General features: G+C 40.4%; 1 protein-coding gene across 1 annotated transcript; it reads right to left on the bottom strand.

Annotated features, from left to right (window-relative positions):
* Window positions 1–1,162: 1,162 nt before the first annotated feature.
* On the bottom strand, window positions 1,163–13,038 carry LOC106805549. Its single transcript, XM_014807188.1, has 10 exons — window positions 12,993–13,038; window positions 12,800–12,836; window positions 7,421–7,532; window positions 6,830–7,023; window positions 5,626–5,783; window positions 4,813–4,964; window positions 4,461–4,542; window positions 3,887–4,049; window positions 3,319–3,505; window positions 1,163–3,046 (listed from the first exon to the last, which is right to left on the bottom strand). Exons 2-10 carry the CDS (start codon window positions 12,824–12,826, stop codon window positions 2,841–2,843), a joined length of 1,281 nt encoding a protein of 426 aa, XP_014662674.1. The 5' UTR covers window positions 12,827–12,836; window positions 12,993–13,038; the 3' UTR covers window positions 1,163–2,840.
* Between the last annotated feature and the right edge of the window lie 6,462 nt (window positions 13,039–19,500).

The raw sequence follows: 19,500 nt of genomic DNA, 5'->3' as shown, positions 1-19,500 counted from the left end.
CTCTATAAATATACTCGCGTTAGAGAAATGCACTGTCTATTTTGACACAGCGTTTTCTACTTGTGAGTTGCGATAATAGTGTAAGATAAAGTGAAAAGATAAACGTTTCGAACACAGAGTAGCTGTCGATACTTGTGAAATTATAGTGAACCGAAAAGAAGCAATCCTAAATATTATCACCTCACGGTATATTGCGCGGGGTATTTTATAAAGGGTTAGCGAAATACGCGTGTGAGTGTATGTGACGATTCTTGCAATGTTTGGGAATGATAGTCTGTGCTCGTGAGGTACGTGCGGCTGCGGCATATGTCGGTATATACGAGCCGTTGCGTGCGTTCGTATAGGGACCCTAATTCGTGTTTCGATGTAAATTTGTATAACTGTGTGTGCTTATGTAGGTAAAGCCCGGCGCACACGCTGAGTTAATTTTACTCAAGTAAAATGATGCATGCGTCAAATACTCACGTGTGATCGGATTTTCGTTGAGTATTTTGACGCGGCATCATTTTACTTGAGTAAAATTACTCACGTGTGCGCCGGGCTTAAGCACGCGTGCATTTGTGTGTGCGTGTGTGCGAAAAGGCACGCCGAGGTGTGAGAGTAGTTTTTCCTCAGTGTGGCGTTCGTGCTATTTCGTGCGTTTTTCGTCGTGCTATCGTGCTATTCGTGCTATTCGTGCGATTCGTGCTATATGTATATTTGCTAAAATTAACGACTAAGAACTTGAGAAATAAATATGAAATAATAAAACATTCTTCTTCCTGTTAAATAAAATTTCATCATGATTTGTATTTAAACGTCACAGCTGTGCGGTTGCTTCTGTATAATTACAGAGAAATGTTACAGTCAGCAACAGATATTACATGTGAAAAAGATCGTTAAGGTAAGATAATAATTTAACTGGGAAAATAATTTTTTGATTGATGCTGCACTATAAATCCACAAATCCGCAAGCACACGCATATATATATATATATATATATATATATATATATATATATATATTAATTAGACACACACATCATCAATACAGGTTATTGTATATATATATACATATATATATATACATATATATATATATAATGCGCGTGCGCGACGGCTGTAGCACATTTTAACCATAGGTGAACTTGGTTACGAATGTACGAATAAAATTATACGTAACTACTCTTCGCTTGCATTTATTTACAGTTATATCTCATATCTTTACCGTTATGGTTTGCATCTACGATCATTTAATTATTACTAGATGTGATATATTTTACTCGGACTAGCTATATTACTCTAACAAAATTCAAATTTTGGATTTTTTTAACTATACTACATTTAGATCAAGTATGCGTTCTATGTAGACTATATAAATTGATTTAGATGTTGTAGGAAACAGGGATTCAATGCATGATACGCGATGGCTAGATACAATAGTCTCTTAGGCAATCCTAATAAATGCAGCAATAGATTCCGTATACACTGTATTTATGTGTTATCATTATGGGATTGATTTCATAAAACAAACATTAATGTATTCTCGTGCATTCCCAGGTCATGTTCCTAGCTGTCGATACGATCGTCATAAAAACCACATCGTAATAAAAGCATCCATGACGTTTTAAGATACATTAATGTATGTTATCACATAACATCGCATTGGAATTTGTTTCCTGATTATTAGGCAGTCAAATGACTTGTAGATTTTCCATAAAGTGCTTTGACCATAGATTATACAAGCGGGCACAATTTCAAGAGATACGGCATAACGATAAGACATCATTTCACTCTTTTGCTTCTCTCCTATGCACCTCCCTATGTCCCTCTCCTATACCCTCTGTCATCGTCGCATCACCGGTTCTCAGAGATAAATGCATTATGTGTATACGAATATGGTCTCATTTATAATTTGCGTATACACAAACATAAATGACACGGGTATGCGTCAACGGGATGAAAACAAATGAACTTAACTAACCCGAATTTAATATATATAGCTCATTTGACATCCTTTTCCAAGTGGATCAACGAATGGTATTTTCCCTACTCGTAGATATGCATGTGGACAGTCTCGTTCACATGTGGCTCTTTGTGTACCTTCGCAAGAACTGTCTCGGTTTCTTTGTAATATTTGACGTTATAGGCGTATGTGTAATGGCTTTCCAGATTGTGCAGTTTAAGACTAACCACATCTGCCTGCCTTATATCATCTGCATGAGTAGGCTCAAAATAGATATCTATCAATTATCTATAATCGAAGTAGATATTTGCTGAAAAAATGAAGGTGCTGAAAACGAAACTGGCTTAAATCGTATACAACTAGAGCCACCGGATGATTTAAACAATCCGTGATAAGAGTCATCGCGTAGACACAAATATGAAAGCCATGTCCGCATTGTTGCGAGCATCGCCTAGATGCGGTTATAATTAGACATGGCGTCATTTGCATTTTAATTTAATAATACTCTCCTCACCTTGTTGAATAATTCGGAGGACATGCATTGAGTAGTTTCTGGAGACACTATAATAATGACAAAAGTTTGAATGCGCTGTAATAATATGTTGAATTAGCAATCATATCAGGATGCTTGAGGAAATGTGTATTTTGTGTATTATATAAGTTATAATAGGTACAATTGTCCAGATAGGGCTATACCCAAATATGTCCTCATTAACTGTTTCCGTTACGAGATTTAAGTTTTGCTAACTCGTTTCTAGTTTTTTTTTAAAAGGTTGAAATTTTACGATACGCAGTCTACGTAATTACGGGAACTTAAGATATAATTAAATTTGCGGAGCTTGAATAAAAACAGGCCTCTTGTCTATCAATGCGTTGTCAATCATGTAATGAACCTTCATTGGTATTGGATGCTAGGAGTTTCGACCGTCTTGGGCTGAGTCCGTCGCGAATGGGCAATGACAACTAGAGCCACCGCCAGTGATATAAACAGAATCACTATCATTGAGCTTATCCCAGCAATAAAGTTCAATCTTGGCACGCAAACATCTCCCTTTTTCTCTGTATGTGTCACTTGTTGCCTCAGTACCTCTCCGGTTGTTTCTAAAAATCGAAGAAATAGCTCATGATAAATAATCCATGCTATATTATTCACTCCTGATATTATCTATGCGATGAAAATATGCTGGTCTATACGTGCAGAATCACTCACAATAATATTCGTATCGTAAATTAATGAGGGCAGCGCCAAAAAATTATCTGAAACAACAGGCGTACGCGTTTGAACACGTACGCCTTTTCTCGCAAATAGCAGCACTTCGTTTAATTTTGTAATATTTTTAGCACGATATATTTTCACAATGTACCCGTCTTACCGTCATAAATGATCGTTTCCACCTCGGGTACAATGACCGTGAGGCTCTGCGACATTTTCTCTTCCTCCACGGTAGATCCGGTCGTGTAGTTGTGGTTTACTCCGACGCTTACCTCCTCGACAGCTTCACGTCTAGCTCGGCGGCGATTAGTGGCTACACCCGGCACGTTGTCGCCGGGACAGATTGTCTGTCAAGTATTACAACAACTGTGGTTGCTTCCAAATATTTCACAATAGAGTGTTCCGACCAATAATTGACAGATAATGGCCGTTTTTGCAAAATGGCTTGATATTTTTGTGTAACTGCAGTAGGCCCCCAAATTAAGAGGAAATAATGAAATTTAACTGCAGTATAACATAAAATATTTTACAGTTCAGTTAATAATTAAACGAACAAAACATTATCTATAAAAATAGTATGATGGTAATAAATCGGCAGTAGGGTTAATATATTACGGCATTAATTGTATCTGAAAAGTAATATGCATATGTCGTGTGGCGATAAAGCTAACGTTTCAACATTCATTATACTAATTAATCATAATTATTAGATATGTATGTATGCTTACGGGATAACAGTGATCGAAGCAGACGCGGCATTGGCAGACGACGTAAACGTTTTCAACATCCGGGAATTTGAAGCTCTTGAAATGGGCGAACACGTGCGTCTGTTCTCTAACTAGCTGATCGCTCCTCTGCGTATGTCCGATAACCTTCTGGTGAGCGGGGCACCTACGAGAATACAACCCGTATTAAAGACATACGAATACGCCTTTTACGCGATGCATTGCAGTGATGAGAAATTTCACACTGATCATAGCTAAGTAACTCGTTCTGTCGGGATTCGCGTTGAAGACGGCACACGCCTTTCGGCAATTACTCTTACTCGGCATAACGGAAGCGTCTTGTGTGTTAAAATTGCTGATTTATATTGTGTGCGCATATTTGTAGACATTTTGTAAAACTGTAAATTCGTCAACGAAAAAAATTGCATGTTTACTATCAAAACGAAACGGCACGAGAGCTCAACTCGCCGATTACTTACTTACTCACTCACTCACACATTCATCAACTCACTTACTCACTCACTCACTCACTCACTCACTTACTCACTTACCTACCTCTATTGTACAGCCTACTTACCCGGCATTATCAATAAGCTCGAGTCGAGACATCTGCATGCCGTCGTGGGCGTAGCAGTCAAACACGGATAAATCAAACTGACCTGCAACAAATAGAAAGGTTAGTTTACCCCATGGGTTCTTCTTATTATAGAATTAACCCGCGGATTAAATGAGAGGCAGGGACACGTCAGTTGGTAGTTGTCCTAACAACAGTAGTCGGCGTCGTCATGCAACACATTATTCTCGTTTCAAACATCATGAATTACCGTCGCTCAACTAATTACAAAGAGAGATCTACCGAAAGACCAATGTTGCCGCGGGCTCTGGCATACCAACTTATGTGGCCGCACCTACGTCAATATAGAACTCGCCTTTGTTTTCGATCCAAAAGACAAGCGTGGCTATGGAACCGAGTTCGAGAACTGAAATTCCGCCCGAGAGTGGGTTCCTTCCAGAGATGATCTTCATGTTGCATCGTGTGAACTGGATGGAAGGTGCCGTGACGGATATCGGTGGAATCAGACTGAAGTAGGTGAGACACGTTAGCACGTGTTAATAGAACACTGTGTGCGAAACTTAGAGTAACTAGGTCATTTTCTTGAAGCGTTTACAACTTTGCGTAAAGTAATCCGACTTTACATGAATTCAATGACAATTTTACAAGCGCAGTAGAGCATTATACTATTTACACGGCTCGCGTAGAGTAATCCGCTATGAAAAAGCAATCGGATTCTGGTAGACACATCTGGTCATTCTGACATGAATGGATATAATAGTGACTATTTCAACTAAAATAACTGTCCCAGTGAAAAGATCTGTGCGGCAGATCATGTCAATATTAACCTACTTGATACGTGATGTATGTTTGTTCACTCTATTGTTGAAACGCGATTATTGTCCCGATAAATACCCTTCTACATAATCATGTTGAAAGAAATACGAAAGAATGCACATAATTAAATGAATGTGCGCGCGCGGTTTTCTATACTTCAAACATCCTACTACTGCCTTTTCTTACTTTCAAGATAGTTAGACCTACAGCTAACATTCCTAAAAGCACAATTATTACCATTGCATTTTCACCGAGTTGTCGTCAGAAATGGCCAGCTCTCTCGTCGAACGGGGCTCGACATACGATAACGCTACGTTGGAAGAGGCTACCGGTAGTCTGCACGTGTACTTACGGCACTTCGTAGTTGTAGCGCAACGTGTCGACGCTGGTTCCGCCGAATCGGCACGACACGTCGTATGCCCTGTCGCCCATCTCCAGGATGCCCCATGCGAACTCATTCATCACAACGATCGTGTTGTTGTAGTAGCGTATCGCCTCGTAGCCTTCACCCTAGCAGTACGCACGCAGTACGCACGCGTCGTTAGTCACCTAGCTTAAAGCCTAGCGCACACACCCGAGCAAAACGGGAAATTTTGTTTTCCAGCGTTTCGCCTTCTGCTCGGCGAGCAAGCGCACACACGCCACCCGACACAGCACACAGCTGAGCAAAACATACAGAAACACTGCGTACAGCGCCGCTGTCACATGACATCAAAAATAACCATTCAATGGACATCCAATTTTGTGTGTCATGTGATATTTTTAAGGATATTGATTGGAGACCGTCTGTGGCGTTTCGCTGTGTAGCAGAACGATTGACGCACACACCCGAGCAAAACGTACGCTCAGGCGAAAACACGCTCCGCGAATCAAACATTGCTTGTTCAGCGAAACACGATCAGCTGAGCAATGTTTTTGGTTTCGGGAATCCGCACACGGCCACGAACATCGAGCGAAACACGTTTTGCTCCACGTTCAGGTGTTTTGCTCGGGTGTGTGCGTTATGCTTAAGCCTAGCGCACACACCCGAGCAAAACACCCTCACAAAATTTCCCGTTTTGCTCGGGTGTGTGCGCTAGGCATTAACGACCGCGCGCTAAAGTCGCGTCATTAGAATGACAGCGGTTAAACCGGAGCGGTCAAACTCGCGCAACGCGATCGCAAGATGCAGTTTTGCGCGTGTTTTATTAAGTGGGCGACGCCATGGTAAACAGAACAGTACATAAATAGCTCATTCTGACGGAAATTGCCGTCTTAACGCTGCGTTCGGTACAAGTGCACGATTATCGTGTTAGTATATCGGAGATGGGCAGATGAATCGGGGGGTTTAACTTCGGCGCGACTACATCGTTGATTTCAGACAGTAGCTAACCCAACAGAGCCCTCTGCTGTACACTAATCCATCTGTGCGCGAAAGCGCGCACGCGCACCTCTAAGCACACAATTATCCAATTCTATGCACTATTCATCTCTACGCGCAACGCGTTTATGCGCCTGGCGTCATGGCCTTTTTTCGCCTGGCGCGTGCGACAGTACGCCAGCTTTCGAGGGCTCACCACAAGACTCTCGCCTGTTCCGCAGCTATCCAGCGCCATACTGAGGATCACTTGGTTACTTTGTGGAAGCGCAGCCTGTCGGCAGGATTCGCTCTTGAACTGACCGCGGGCGAACAGCGCTCCTTCGAATGGTCTCTCGAAGAGGACGCTGATCTGCATCCTATACTCATTCAGGTCGCACCTTACTTGGATGTCTGAACGGATTAATTACACGCGTTAAACATATGCGCACCTCTCCAGTGTACGTTTCACGGTATTATGCACTGCTAGCTTTTGCCTGGTTCCTCAGTTTATGTAACCCTATATGGAGGCGTAAGCTTCAAACATGCATGTATCAGACATGTATCAAAACCACGATTTCAACTCTTGAAAACCCCATCACACATACTAATAACTTCATGGCGAAATAGGTTTTAATGTACTGTTGATAATATAGCAATAATAATACAATTTTTAACAGACTCAAACCTTCCACTGTTTACTTACCGCGCCCTTCGTTTACTTACCACTAATAGTATCTAGTAATCAACATAATTGCTCAAACCTTTGTTATATGAGATGGAGGTATATCTATCGAAAATGTTTCATTACCTACAACATTGTTCATTGGTCTGATCATAGGCAGGTAATCTTCCGGTCTTCGAAAAGGAGCTTGTGGCCGTTCCCCTAAACTGTATCCCGGCTGAGCCGCGGCCATCCCCACCTACAGGTAAACAAACAACAAAATGGAATTTTGATCATTATTTTTACAGAACTTGGTTTACTGCTATCAGTGTAGGTCCATGTCATGCAAAGATAATTTATCAACCGATCTCGTCCCGTTCTGCACGCATAGATCCATTTAGAAAAGATTAGGCCTATTAGTGACTTTGGGCAGTTTGATTCTTAATGACAATAATCAGTGATAATACTATAATATAATAATTATATATAACAATAAAATATCATATAAATAAATAAATAAATAAATAAATAAATATATATATATATATATATATCCAAACGATAAATAATATTGCATCGGCACTGTGGCGTATCGTCGCTCTGTTTAATGGGTTCTGTGAGGTAACAATAATGCATCTTTATTGAATGAGCACAGGATATTCATGTATTATATTCCTAAATGACCTTCATCAGTCCCGCAGAGGTGCGAGCATTATTTATAAGCTGTGCATGCGCTCAGCTATTATCCACGTAGGCGTCATAATAGCGCTCTATTCGCTCTCACTTGCCTGTGTCGATAAAAAATACGGTCCACCACTTAAAGGAATTTTATGAGGGCGTTTTTTTTAAACGTCGACAAAAATGCGCACACGCCCATATACGTTACATCCAAGTTTGTATCGCCTTGTCGAGTCCGCCCAACAGCTGCACGCTCGCTAATCTTAGCATTGTGTTTCCACTGTTGTGCCAGGAGTGACCGTGACAGTAGACGTGTATTATTGCAACCCCGGTGTATTTACGTATGTAGAGGTCTACAGTCTTTGTCGCCGATGTCGGTGAAAAAAAGTGTGTCAACCGGCCGCGTTGAACTTGAAGAGTCGCTATCTGTTCTCATGACAGAATGGAAACGAACGAGTAGATATACGTCAGTGCCAATCGCGCCTTATATCCGCTGCGTTGCCTCCAACTATCTACCGAATCCAAAATCAGGAAACATGCATGACAGATTTTGAAAGCAAACTGGCCAGACACGAGTTTCACTTCACATGTAGCTGCTTGACATAATGGGTATCGACAAGTAGACTCGCTTCACTGCTTTATACGAATTGATACAAAACGTAAATCCCCGATATAGACTACGATTCTATATTTTTTTGACATTTGACATAAATTCGCAGAGAAAAAATTTACCGCCCTTCTCGGGCGGATGACTGTAACAATCGTGAAAGACTTCTAGTGCGCCACGTTAGAATCACTCGCTGCTTCGAGTGTGACAGGAAACAGCTGATTCAATGAGCGAATCCTGAAGTCGTCGTTATAATTTATCCTAATAACCCCGTAAGGCAGATTATTTCGTACGGCCTGGCCTTGCAAAGTATGCCTATATCTTTAAAGGCAGGATAAATGACGAGGCCAAAAGGTTTATGTGTGTGTACCATGATTGCACAGTAGTGATGCGCGTGATAGAACGAGTAGCCGTCCGTCTATCTGCCAACCGGCATGCTTACCCGCGTTTACGCACATAACGCAGATCCTGTGGAGGTTAATGTGTTTAAAATTTCGCTTGCTATGCTAGACAAGTGCTTTATCAGACGTTACTGTGTAAGTACTAAAATATCCACACAGTTTGCGACAAATTTCCAACTGTGAAGATACTTGGGGGCAGGATTTATTTTGCTCTGGTTGCAACCAAGCCACGCAGCTTACCGCACGAACTGTTTCATTTCATAGCTTTGCTTTCAGTTGCTTGACAGAAATTCGTTATTATACGTGAGAAGTATATTTTATGAAATGAGAAATTTATATAAAACTTCTATAACATATCAATAATTACACACAAATTCCGGAACACAGAGAAAATGATTAAAAAGAAGACGAATAAGACACGCTGGAAGAGGAGGAGGATTCATTCATTTCATATACCTTCGCATTTAGTTTAATCTAGCATGTTATATTCTTGGTTGCGCGGAGCTCTACAGCTACTGAATTATTCCCCAACTGCTGGGCTACCATCTACGTAAACGAACATGCAGTGAGCCTGGCAGGTATGTTTGCTGAACGTTTTACTGGTCAGCTCTATCAGCGTGGGATTAATTCTATTCGAAACCTGCTGCTGCTCTTATTTAAACGAAGGGCAATGTTTAAACTCTCAACGCAAGGTCTTTAGCCCCGTGCAAAAATTGCAGTGAGAATGATATATTCAAGCAATGTTTTGTTTATATAACTCTACCTTCACGCGTTCTTTTCGTTCGATCAACTATCGAGCTATAGGCCTACATCACTACTCACATATATGCTGGGTGCATATTAAATATATTTTACGTATTCACATGTATTACAATTATCATTATGCATTATAGCAAACGTACGCAGTTTTTATATCGATAGTATTAAAGTTCATCTAATATCGCATTTAATCAAGACATCCTATATTTGGCTGCCCGACAGTTGCTACATTTCTCGGTTTATAATCGGCTGATATGATAGCAACACGCGTCTATTTTTACATGAAATGAGCATGTTAGGTCGATATTAGCCTACATTATTTAACTACATTCCGCTGTCAGTTTAATTCGAATGACTGGGACGTCTAAGAAAGTCCGGCATGTGTGTCAGAGAATAAGAGTCTCTTGCATAAATAGACGTCCGATATAATTCCTATTGTAATCAAACATTTCTATACGCAGAATTATTCAAAAATACCTTTTTGATAATTAGTTAGTGTAACAGTAGCAGTTAAGGACACCAAGATTCAGAGCTGACCGCGTTACCGTCGGTTTACCCTATCGTCGTATGTCATTATAGCAAATACAGAGATTCTGAAACCGCGAGCACTATACTATAATTATTTGGCAAACGTCCCTTTGTGCTCCACACACAAACGTTATAATTCAAGCGCCACACGCAGGCACAAATATACGTGCAGTCATACACGCATGCAAGCGCATATATATGTACTCGCACACGCATATATACGCACGCATGCGCTTGCACACACATACATGTACAACCAAACACACCGCGCGCGCACACACACATGCACGCACGCACGCACGCACGCACGCACGCACGTACGCACGCACACACGTACACACCCGGAGACACACACGCACGCACAAACTCGCACGCACGGGCACACACGCACCCACACGCGCGCGTACACGCGTGCACGCACGCACGCACGCACATATGCGCACGCAGTATATATAGGCGACACGTAAACTCACGTACAGATTTTTACTTATGTTGCTATAATTCCTTCTCCCTACCATTACCTGCGATTCCTGCCCCAGCTTAATTGTCTATAGTTAATGATATACTGGTCTAATGGACTAATGTTTCTTATTAATTCCTATTGTGAAACTATTGCGAAGCGACACTTTTTGTCACAGCGTCGAGTTTCCTCAAGAATACAAGCAACCCCCATCGATATGACACATTTTCTTGTTTTTCTCCATGCGCTCCCTCCCGAGTTTGTAGAGGTTCGGAGATCGTATCACGTCTTCCCATTGTGTCTATGATTCGAGAGATTATTAGCAGAGATGGACCCAGTCAACCGGGCTTTTCATCCTTTGATGTTTGTTCGATCGATTTACCTCGGGCAATAGTTAAATATTTTTACTTCTTCGGCAGCATCGTGTAAGCGCTCGACTTTGGCTTGAAATGAATACATTTAAGGGAGTTTTTAAGCCTCAACTTCGCCCACAGCAAGGTCATGCGAGTCACGTGACTAACGTTCCTGCAGCTCATTGAAATCCTGTCAGACTGACAGTATCTGCTAATATTATGTGTTACTCATATCAAGCTTATTTATTAGCATCATTGTGGGCACCGCTAAACGTTCAATCGTTCGAGTTTTATCACACTTTCAAAATCACATCTATCACACCAATCGCAAAGAAAGTGCCACACAGCGGCACATTTCTATTTCGCTCATGTATAAAAATAACCAGGTTAATCTGCGGATGTGAGTAAACCCTATCGCCGATATCGCGCCGCTTTCAGTTTCGCGGAGGAATGCGTTTTCGCTACAAAGTCCTACATTCGGGGGACATTATCCTTAGTGTATGGACGGGTAGCTAATGGGTGTAGCATAGTAGTATTATTAGTATGGGAGTATTACAATGATTTTCGTCCGCACGCTATTCAGATAACGAACTAGATAGCATACGCTGTATTCTGAACGGATCATTAAGTTTAGGCGAAACGGGAACTCGACTACTGAGAGGAACTGAAACGAGACGGAGCCATGACGTGTGAAATTCCTGATAATCCTGTATTTATTGCTGATTTTTATCATATTATGTAGAACAATCCGCCACGTGAATTCTCTCACATTCATGAACAGAATGATATTTGGAAAATACAACGCCATGCACCTTATTTTCACAGCGATGCGAATCTCGAGAGATGTTCGATGAGATATCTATGCGATATCATAATAACGCAACAAGAGCAGGGGTAAAAACGATTAAAGCATTATCATCGAAGTTCGAAACGTTAAAGAGTGATCATGTTAATAGTTTTCTGTCCTGTAACGTATATTTGTGCTACCTAAACGCGATACTTAAGAAATCACAACTTCAGAGAGGCTTACTCAGCTGGTAAGATTGCTAAAAGATGTCATTTGATTTCTTCATTTGATTTCTTCATAATATAAAAAAAAATAGTTAGACGACGCTTGCCTCATGTGAATGTATATATACCTAAAAGAAGATTAACGTATAACTTGTCACATAAGATGAACAAATTATGTTAATACGTTAAATAATCTTAGACAATATGAGTGTAGATTTCGCTTAATCAATTTCCGTGCATTTAAAGTGAAATATGTCACTACAACTCCATAAGAGATGTTATTCGAACGTTCTTTTAATACATTCCGTACATTTACAAATGACGTGACCAGTTTTGCATTTTATGAGTGCTACACATGGGCGAGTCAATAATGCGCATACCTCAGGTAAGCGCTTATGAAGAACAATGGTAATTAGTATATAAATACCGTGTCTGTACACAAGTGCTAACACACGTGCCGATGCGCGCACGTGCGCAGTCACTTTTAACTGCACGATCGCAGTAGCTGAGTGTGTGACGACACATCGCGAAATTAAACCACGGAGGCAATTTCAACGGAGGAAGCAGCATGCTGTTGTTGATAGCAATACCTATTCTATTTCCGTAAAAACCGATAGATAGTAACACCCTGTTGATTATATTAACAATTATTCACGCGATAATGTATTTGCAATCGATTCACTTGCTTCTTGCGCGTGCTAGGAGATAACAAGCATTACGGGTACTCACCAAGCAGAGGAAGACGGCTAACTTCATTATCACGTTCCTGAAAAATATAATAAAGTTGTCACACAATGTCATCTTCGCATCTGACTGTTAGGCGTTCGTCGTTTGCGTATGCATTCTACGGTACACTTAAGTCATTATCACGAGTTATATAACGCATCTTTGCGACCAAGTAGATCTTCTATGGTTTGTTTACCTTATACAGCTATCTATACAGCTATATGTGAGCTAAGAGCTGATCGAGTCGACTACTAGAGAAACCACTAGTCCAATGTTGAATAGACATGTGTTTGACATCGCTCGCCTTAAATACGGCCCGTGACGTCACGATGTCCCACATTGACTACTGACCCACATACGCTAGCGGGCGCGCACGTACGCCGACGCGCAGCGAAGTTTCTGAAATTTATGCAAAATCATTATTTGGCCCAGATTTCTTTTCGAACGCATCGGCTAATGTTTGTCATTGATTGGTTCGGGAGCCGGCATCATCAAATGCTCTGTGAGTGTAATGGACAGGAATTAATTGACCTTTAGTGGCGACAGATTTATACCTCGAGTCGCAATTTGCTCTAGGTTATGTTTCACATATTTTGCGCCCACCGAAAGATCGGGTTACTAGTTGAAAGCTTAAGGGCCTACTTTAACGGTTCTAAAAGGTGGCTGAGAGAATTAACTAGAGGACACCTGTATAGGCGATTCTGGGCAGAAACCTGCAGGATAGCATCGAGCAATCTCAGAGAAGGCACTCTATTGTGAGAATCATTTCAGGAAACGCCTAGCGGATTATTCGCTGGAGTCTATAATGCACTGCGCCATTGCCCGAGGCGACCACCCATGTTCGCACATGTTGCGTTGATGGCTGGTGACAATTTCTTAACGGTATGCCAGCTAAATGAGCGAGCAGCGCACGCCGACAGGTAATGATGCATGTAGTTAACAAGGCCAAGAGCTTGTTAGTTCCGTAGCTTGAATAAAACTGACAGCGTCGCCCACAACACAACACGTTTGATACAATAGCGGCAACATTGGGAACAAATCATTGTCAACCGATGTGTCCTTCAATGTCGACACTGATGAGTTGATTATCGCGTTAATAGCATGTAGTGCTTACACGGACGATTGTCTTGCTGAACGAGAGTACAGTTCATCGTCTTGCGCCGCGAACGTTTTTCAAAGATTAATCATCAGCCGTTATCATCAAACAGTGTAGATTATTAAGTAAGTAACATTATCATTTATATGATATCATTGATAAAATGAGAGTTTGGAATTTCAGACAGTTTCATTGGTTGCATCAAGAGTCCATAATAGAACATTTGTATAATAGAACGTGTATGCAGTTGAGTGGTGTGCATGCGGATCTTGGGTTATAAGATTACCTTTCAATTGTCAGTTGGCATAAAACATCTATTAGCGCCCGCCTAGCATTCTGCAATGCAACATAAACCTAATCTGTGGATACAGGTAAAACTGGCAGAGTTAACATTCTCGCCATTAGACGATCTGCAAAAAATACGCGCGTGTTTAAAATCACTGACGTCTGCAAGAGAAGGTAAACAAGAAAAACAACATTTCCTGATGATAATACAATTTTGCTATTATATTGCACTTATATGCGATATTGAAAATATAAAGTCCATGTAATAAAATCGGCACAATTGATGTGTTACAATCTGTATGCTGCATACGTTTATGTATAGTCTTCTTATACTAACACGTGCCTTTGTGCGTAACATTATCGAAGATGATAAACGGGAATAATCTTTCGAGTAAAAGAACTCAAATGAAAAGCACTCTGCTTCGAATCGTAAAAGAAATGTAACAGTAACGTGTATATTACATGCAACAACAATATGCACAATGCTATAGTGCATTTGTGAATTTTAAAACAACAGCCTTAATGTTTTAACTTTGATTTCAAACGTTACATAATTTTAACGTTTTCATATTATAAAATAATGCGTATGGCAGCATATTATGTCACGTATGAGCTTACATGCGCGCGTACGTGCGTGCATATACGTGCGTGCGAGCGCGTGTGTATGTAGGCGTTTTTCTGTACGGTCCATGAGGTGTTATAGTTCACATGAGCCTCCAGGCTTGTTGGTGTCATTCCCAGAAGTTCCCTTTATATGGGATAATATCTGTCCACCCATCCGAAAGATAAACTCCTGCATGGGTGTAACCGTAGCTAAGGTATGTGTCATTGTCTACCCCCATGACCTTCTCTCACGGTTCGCCGGTGAGGGTAACAAGAGTAGTAGCAGCAAACTGATGCTCATAATAATCGATATATACACACACACATATAATTATATATATATATATATACATATACCTATATATACATATATAATTATATATGTTTATTTATTTATTTATAATCATTATCAAACTTGGTTTTTCTCGACGCACGTTTATGTGGCTAGAAATTTACAGCCGAAGGAGAGAGAAGTGGGTAAAGCCGTCTGGACAGTCAATGAATTTGCGATTTGGTCGAGCTACTGCTCTGTATCGGCAGGGATACGTTGGCCGCATTAGTCACACTAGTGAGAAACGCTAGTTCCTAATGTGTAAAAAGACCTTCCAGATTTGGGTGGTGGCTAAAGTCCTTGCGGAACTGCGCTGACAGCAGCACAAAGCTCCCATTGGAAGAAAGAATCCTGTTATTTTTGCGTGCAAGATACACCTGTTTGAATCAACATTGACAAACGACAGGGCGTGTGCGCATCTAGCGGTGTTTGAGGCACGAATCGCATGCAGCAGAAGAAAGAATGCCTTCTCTGTGGACATAACGCATCTTCGCGCTAGAACCGTCCTTCGCGTTACGCCGGCGGGAATTCCTAAAGTCATCACGCATGCGCGCCAAGCGAAGTCAAGGAGTATAATCGAGGGTGTGTTTTTTTCGTGCGCCCACTCGTCTTTGTCACGGATCACTTTCACTCTTTAACTCGAGTAGGTCGCTTCGCAGCCACCATAAACTCTCATTTAGCAGCATTCTGGCACCTAGCTTGCAATAATTATGTTCACTTCGCAGGTGAAGGTTGGACAAGCGTTGTCCTGCAACCGATTAGGCCGAGTGATTAAGAGCATGTACACAATTGTGTTGACGTTTAGGAAAGACACTCCCGGTTATAAACGTCAAATTAAGCATGTCTCTAGGTTTTCCACATGTGTAATGACATCAGGTACTGTAGTGATAGCGCGCTATACCAAACTCGGTTAAACGTGTCAATGCTCGCTCTCTCGCCGCGCGTTGTGTCCGTGTTCGATCTAGCAAGCAGTTGTCATAGCAAAGAACGCCTGCGATTATGCAGTAGTTTCTCAGATTACTATGAGTTGTTCGTTTGAGCATATCAACGCGTGAAACGTCTATCACTACCATTAAACTCAGTTAATCTTATTTATCTGACAGAATTTAAAGGCTGAAAAGCTTCACATCTTCGCAAGGAATAACTCTTCTTTTCAACTAGCACAACACACTAACTAAATGCAAGACCATAATAATACTTGACAGCTCAAATGGACCGGAATCTTTGATGTTTTGTGAGTTGGAACAGCGTTTAGTTTACTGGCTGATGTCGGTACAACAAACAGCGGTTATTCAGGAAAAACCTTTTCGACGTTTTCATGGACCTCCAAGGTTGATCGTAACTTAACTAACTGCTAACAAGGCTAGAACACGTTTTGACAAAGATATCTACAACCCAGTTATGTTGATTTACGTATCAATCGTGGTTCGTTACTTATCGTTAGGTATATCCCCTGGTCGCCTACTATTTTATTAATCATATTTACCTGTTATATAAGTTGCTCTTTCTATAGATTACGACGCTTACACTCTAAATTAAGTCAAACTTCCTGCAATTAAAAATCTAAATTTATAGAAAGTATTTTAGAAGCGTAAATATGCGTGGAATCTTATCTGTTCACTTATAGCAAACTTTTTTCCCGTTTATTTTCACAATATTCTCTAGTACTTATGGAAACCCGCGGGGTTCAAAAAACAGGTTTCCACAGCACCTTGGTGCCTTGGCGACATGTGCACATGACCTTAATCTTACACGAACACCCCCAGAAAAATACAGCGGGGAGGGAGGCAGACGAGTGAAATGCAGTTGGAATAAATGGAGCGAAAATTCGAGACATATGCGAGTTTACAGTCATGGTCAATAGACATTTTAGAATCATAATTGTCATCAACGGAAATCAGCTCTTTTAACTTATTTCGTCCAAGCGTCGCCGAAATAAAAGCAGCTCTTTTCATTCATATCGTCCAAGCGTTGCCGAAGTAAACCCGATCATAATATTATGGGCTTTCCGGCTAAACGCAACCGACCTTCGCTGCGGTGCGTTGTTGCTCTTGGGTGGCGATGTGTACACACGCTTGCGATGCTAAAGCAGGTTTGTTTTACGCTGCTAGCCGAAAGCGAAAGTATACCCGTTGGAACTAGATCATTTTAACACGGCGTGTTTAAACAGTGTGATTTGTATGGTAACGAATGACTGTCCGAATACTTAGTTACAGTATAGTGTCAGTAGCATTGGCAGTTTATCAACGTGACGACATTGCTGCAATGCAGACTAAGCACGAAGCATATACCGTCCGTTTAGTTTTTTTAGATTCCAACTCCCGCATAATAACTGCTGGTTACGGGTGTACTTCACAGCCGTGTAGCGCAAATAGCGAGGTACCCCATATTTTCGACATATAACATTCTGCATGGTTAGTAGGCCTACGCATAAAATTATAGACCTCCGGCGATATAGCTAACCGCATTTTATTCGCGTACAAACTGCGCACAGATTATGTAACAGACAATGTATTTGCGTTCAATGCCGCAATGCTTAAATTTTATGGTTAAAATTGTGGTATGCACTTTACGCACAGCGTAATGCGATATCCGAGAAGGGAAACTGTCTATATAGGTTCGGTTTGTAACGTTAAAGTGATTACGTTGAATGTTTGTTTTTATAGATCGGATTGATCAGATATAAATAGCGGCAATAAGATTAGAAACAAACAAAAAAAGTAAAAAGCCGAACAACAATAGACCAGCAGAACAATAGATCGATTTAACTATAGAACTATAGAACTACATAACAATAGATAACTAAAACAATAGCGCCATTTATGTATATATATAGGTTATAGTATGTATATAAGGTTTATTCTTCATTAAAGTCTGTCTGATGATCGCGTAGGCGTGAAACTCGGAGTAACAGCTAAAAGTGATGTCTTGTCTTTTATCTACATACTACAATTTATATATATATATATTGTAAATATTATCTATATATATATATATATATATATATATATATATCTATATATATATATATATATATATATATAGAAGTAAAATTACACACGAACACCCATGTAGATGAAAAATAAATTCAAATAATAGGTTAAAGGTGTCAGCTAAAGACCTGATGAAGAGATGTACATCTCGAAAGCTCGTTCATTAAATTTTAAACACCCGTAATTAACCTATTATTTAAATTTGTTTTTTATGTATATAATATATATATATATAAGCTTAATAACCTCACTTTATGAGTGCTGAGACCTTACAGGCAGCGACTGTGAGTGCATACTTTCGTATAAATGAAACGGATCTCTAATGCAGTCATTATTCTGTGTAGATTGCTAAGGTACTATAATGATAAGTCAGTAAAGCGAGTATACTGACAACTGAGTAATCCCTTTCCCCTACTTTCTTCATGCCCGCCCACAAACAACAATGCCGCGACGGTTTGGCAACGTCAGTCAGCATAATATGCAATTTAAAACCGAAGAGGAATTAACACAAGCTTCCTATCTCTAGACCTCATTCACGAATATCTGCTCGGAATGAAGTTGGTCTGAAATTCGTAGTCTTAGTTTCGATTGGCAAATATTGCAATATCTCTAGTCTTCCGCGTACTCTAATGAACACTTGTAAACGCAATGTCGAAGATAAAACCGTCTCGGTTGTAAAACCGAATAACGTTCATGCACCAAATATCATCAGATTTGTGTTTAGTATCATGAATAGTTAGATGATTGTAACGTAATATATAATTATATTTACGCAATTAAAATAAACAGCGGCAATACAATAAATGTTCGTAAAAATTTGATTCAATTCATTTGTATCATTGTGGCTATAATTTATACCATACCAAGGCTACAGATAGTATTCTATAGCTTTGCATGTGAATTCAACAGAGTCTATATCTGCTAGCAGTAACGTATCTAACTAGGGTATTATATGAATGCTATATAATCATGCCATAATGCATAATGGTCGATTATTGTAAATTAACAATTTATTTGAGTTCGCGCTTAGCTCACTGTCGCTACATTTCACCACGTACATGTCTATAAGCTGTATCTACGCTATGAAAAATCTAACGGTCTATAGCCTTACATAAAGGTAAACCTCGGATTTTTATGCCTGGGTTGTTCCTGCGAATTAGTAACTACAGCCCTGTTATGCCATTGCCGTGACAGACGTATGTCCGAAATGATATAGTCTACGTACACATATGACAGGTGAATGGTTTAATGTTAAACATGCTAATCACTTCTCTTACGCGTGCTTATTAAATCTTATCTAATTGCAATTCACACGGTGTGAAATGAATGACCTTGGCGATTTCAGTGTAGTTGGTGACAGGTTAAATTAAAACGTGAACATGCGCTTTTGGAGGTC

The sequence above is a fragment of the Priapulus caudatus genome, unplaced genomic scaffold (genome assembly GCF_000485595.1).
Source record: "Priapulus caudatus unplaced genomic scaffold, Priapulus_caudatus-5.0.1 Scaffold117, whole genome shotgun sequence".
NCBI classification, from domain to species: Eukaryota; Metazoa; Priapulida; class Priapulimorpha; order Priapulimorphida; family Priapulidae; genus Priapulus; species Priapulus caudatus.
Note: the sequence above shows the minus strand (reverse complement) of the source record. Positions and strands in the feature narration are given on the sequence as shown.

What these genes read in the sequence shown, in the direction of transcription:
- LOC106805549 (XM_014807188.1), bottom strand. Translation starts at nt 12,826, where the DNA reads ATGAAGTTAGCCGTCTTCCTCTGCTTG. An exon ending in TAGCCGTCTTCCTCTGCTTG is followed by an intron (nt 7,533 to 12,799) that starts GTGAGTACCCGT and finishes GTTTACCTGTAG; the next exon opens with GTGGGGATGGCCGCGGCTCA. An exon ending in GAGCTTATTGATAATGCCGG is followed by an intron (nt 4,050 to 4,460) that starts GTAAGTAGGCTG and finishes GTATTCTCGTAG; the next exon opens with GTGCCCCGCTCACCAGAAGG.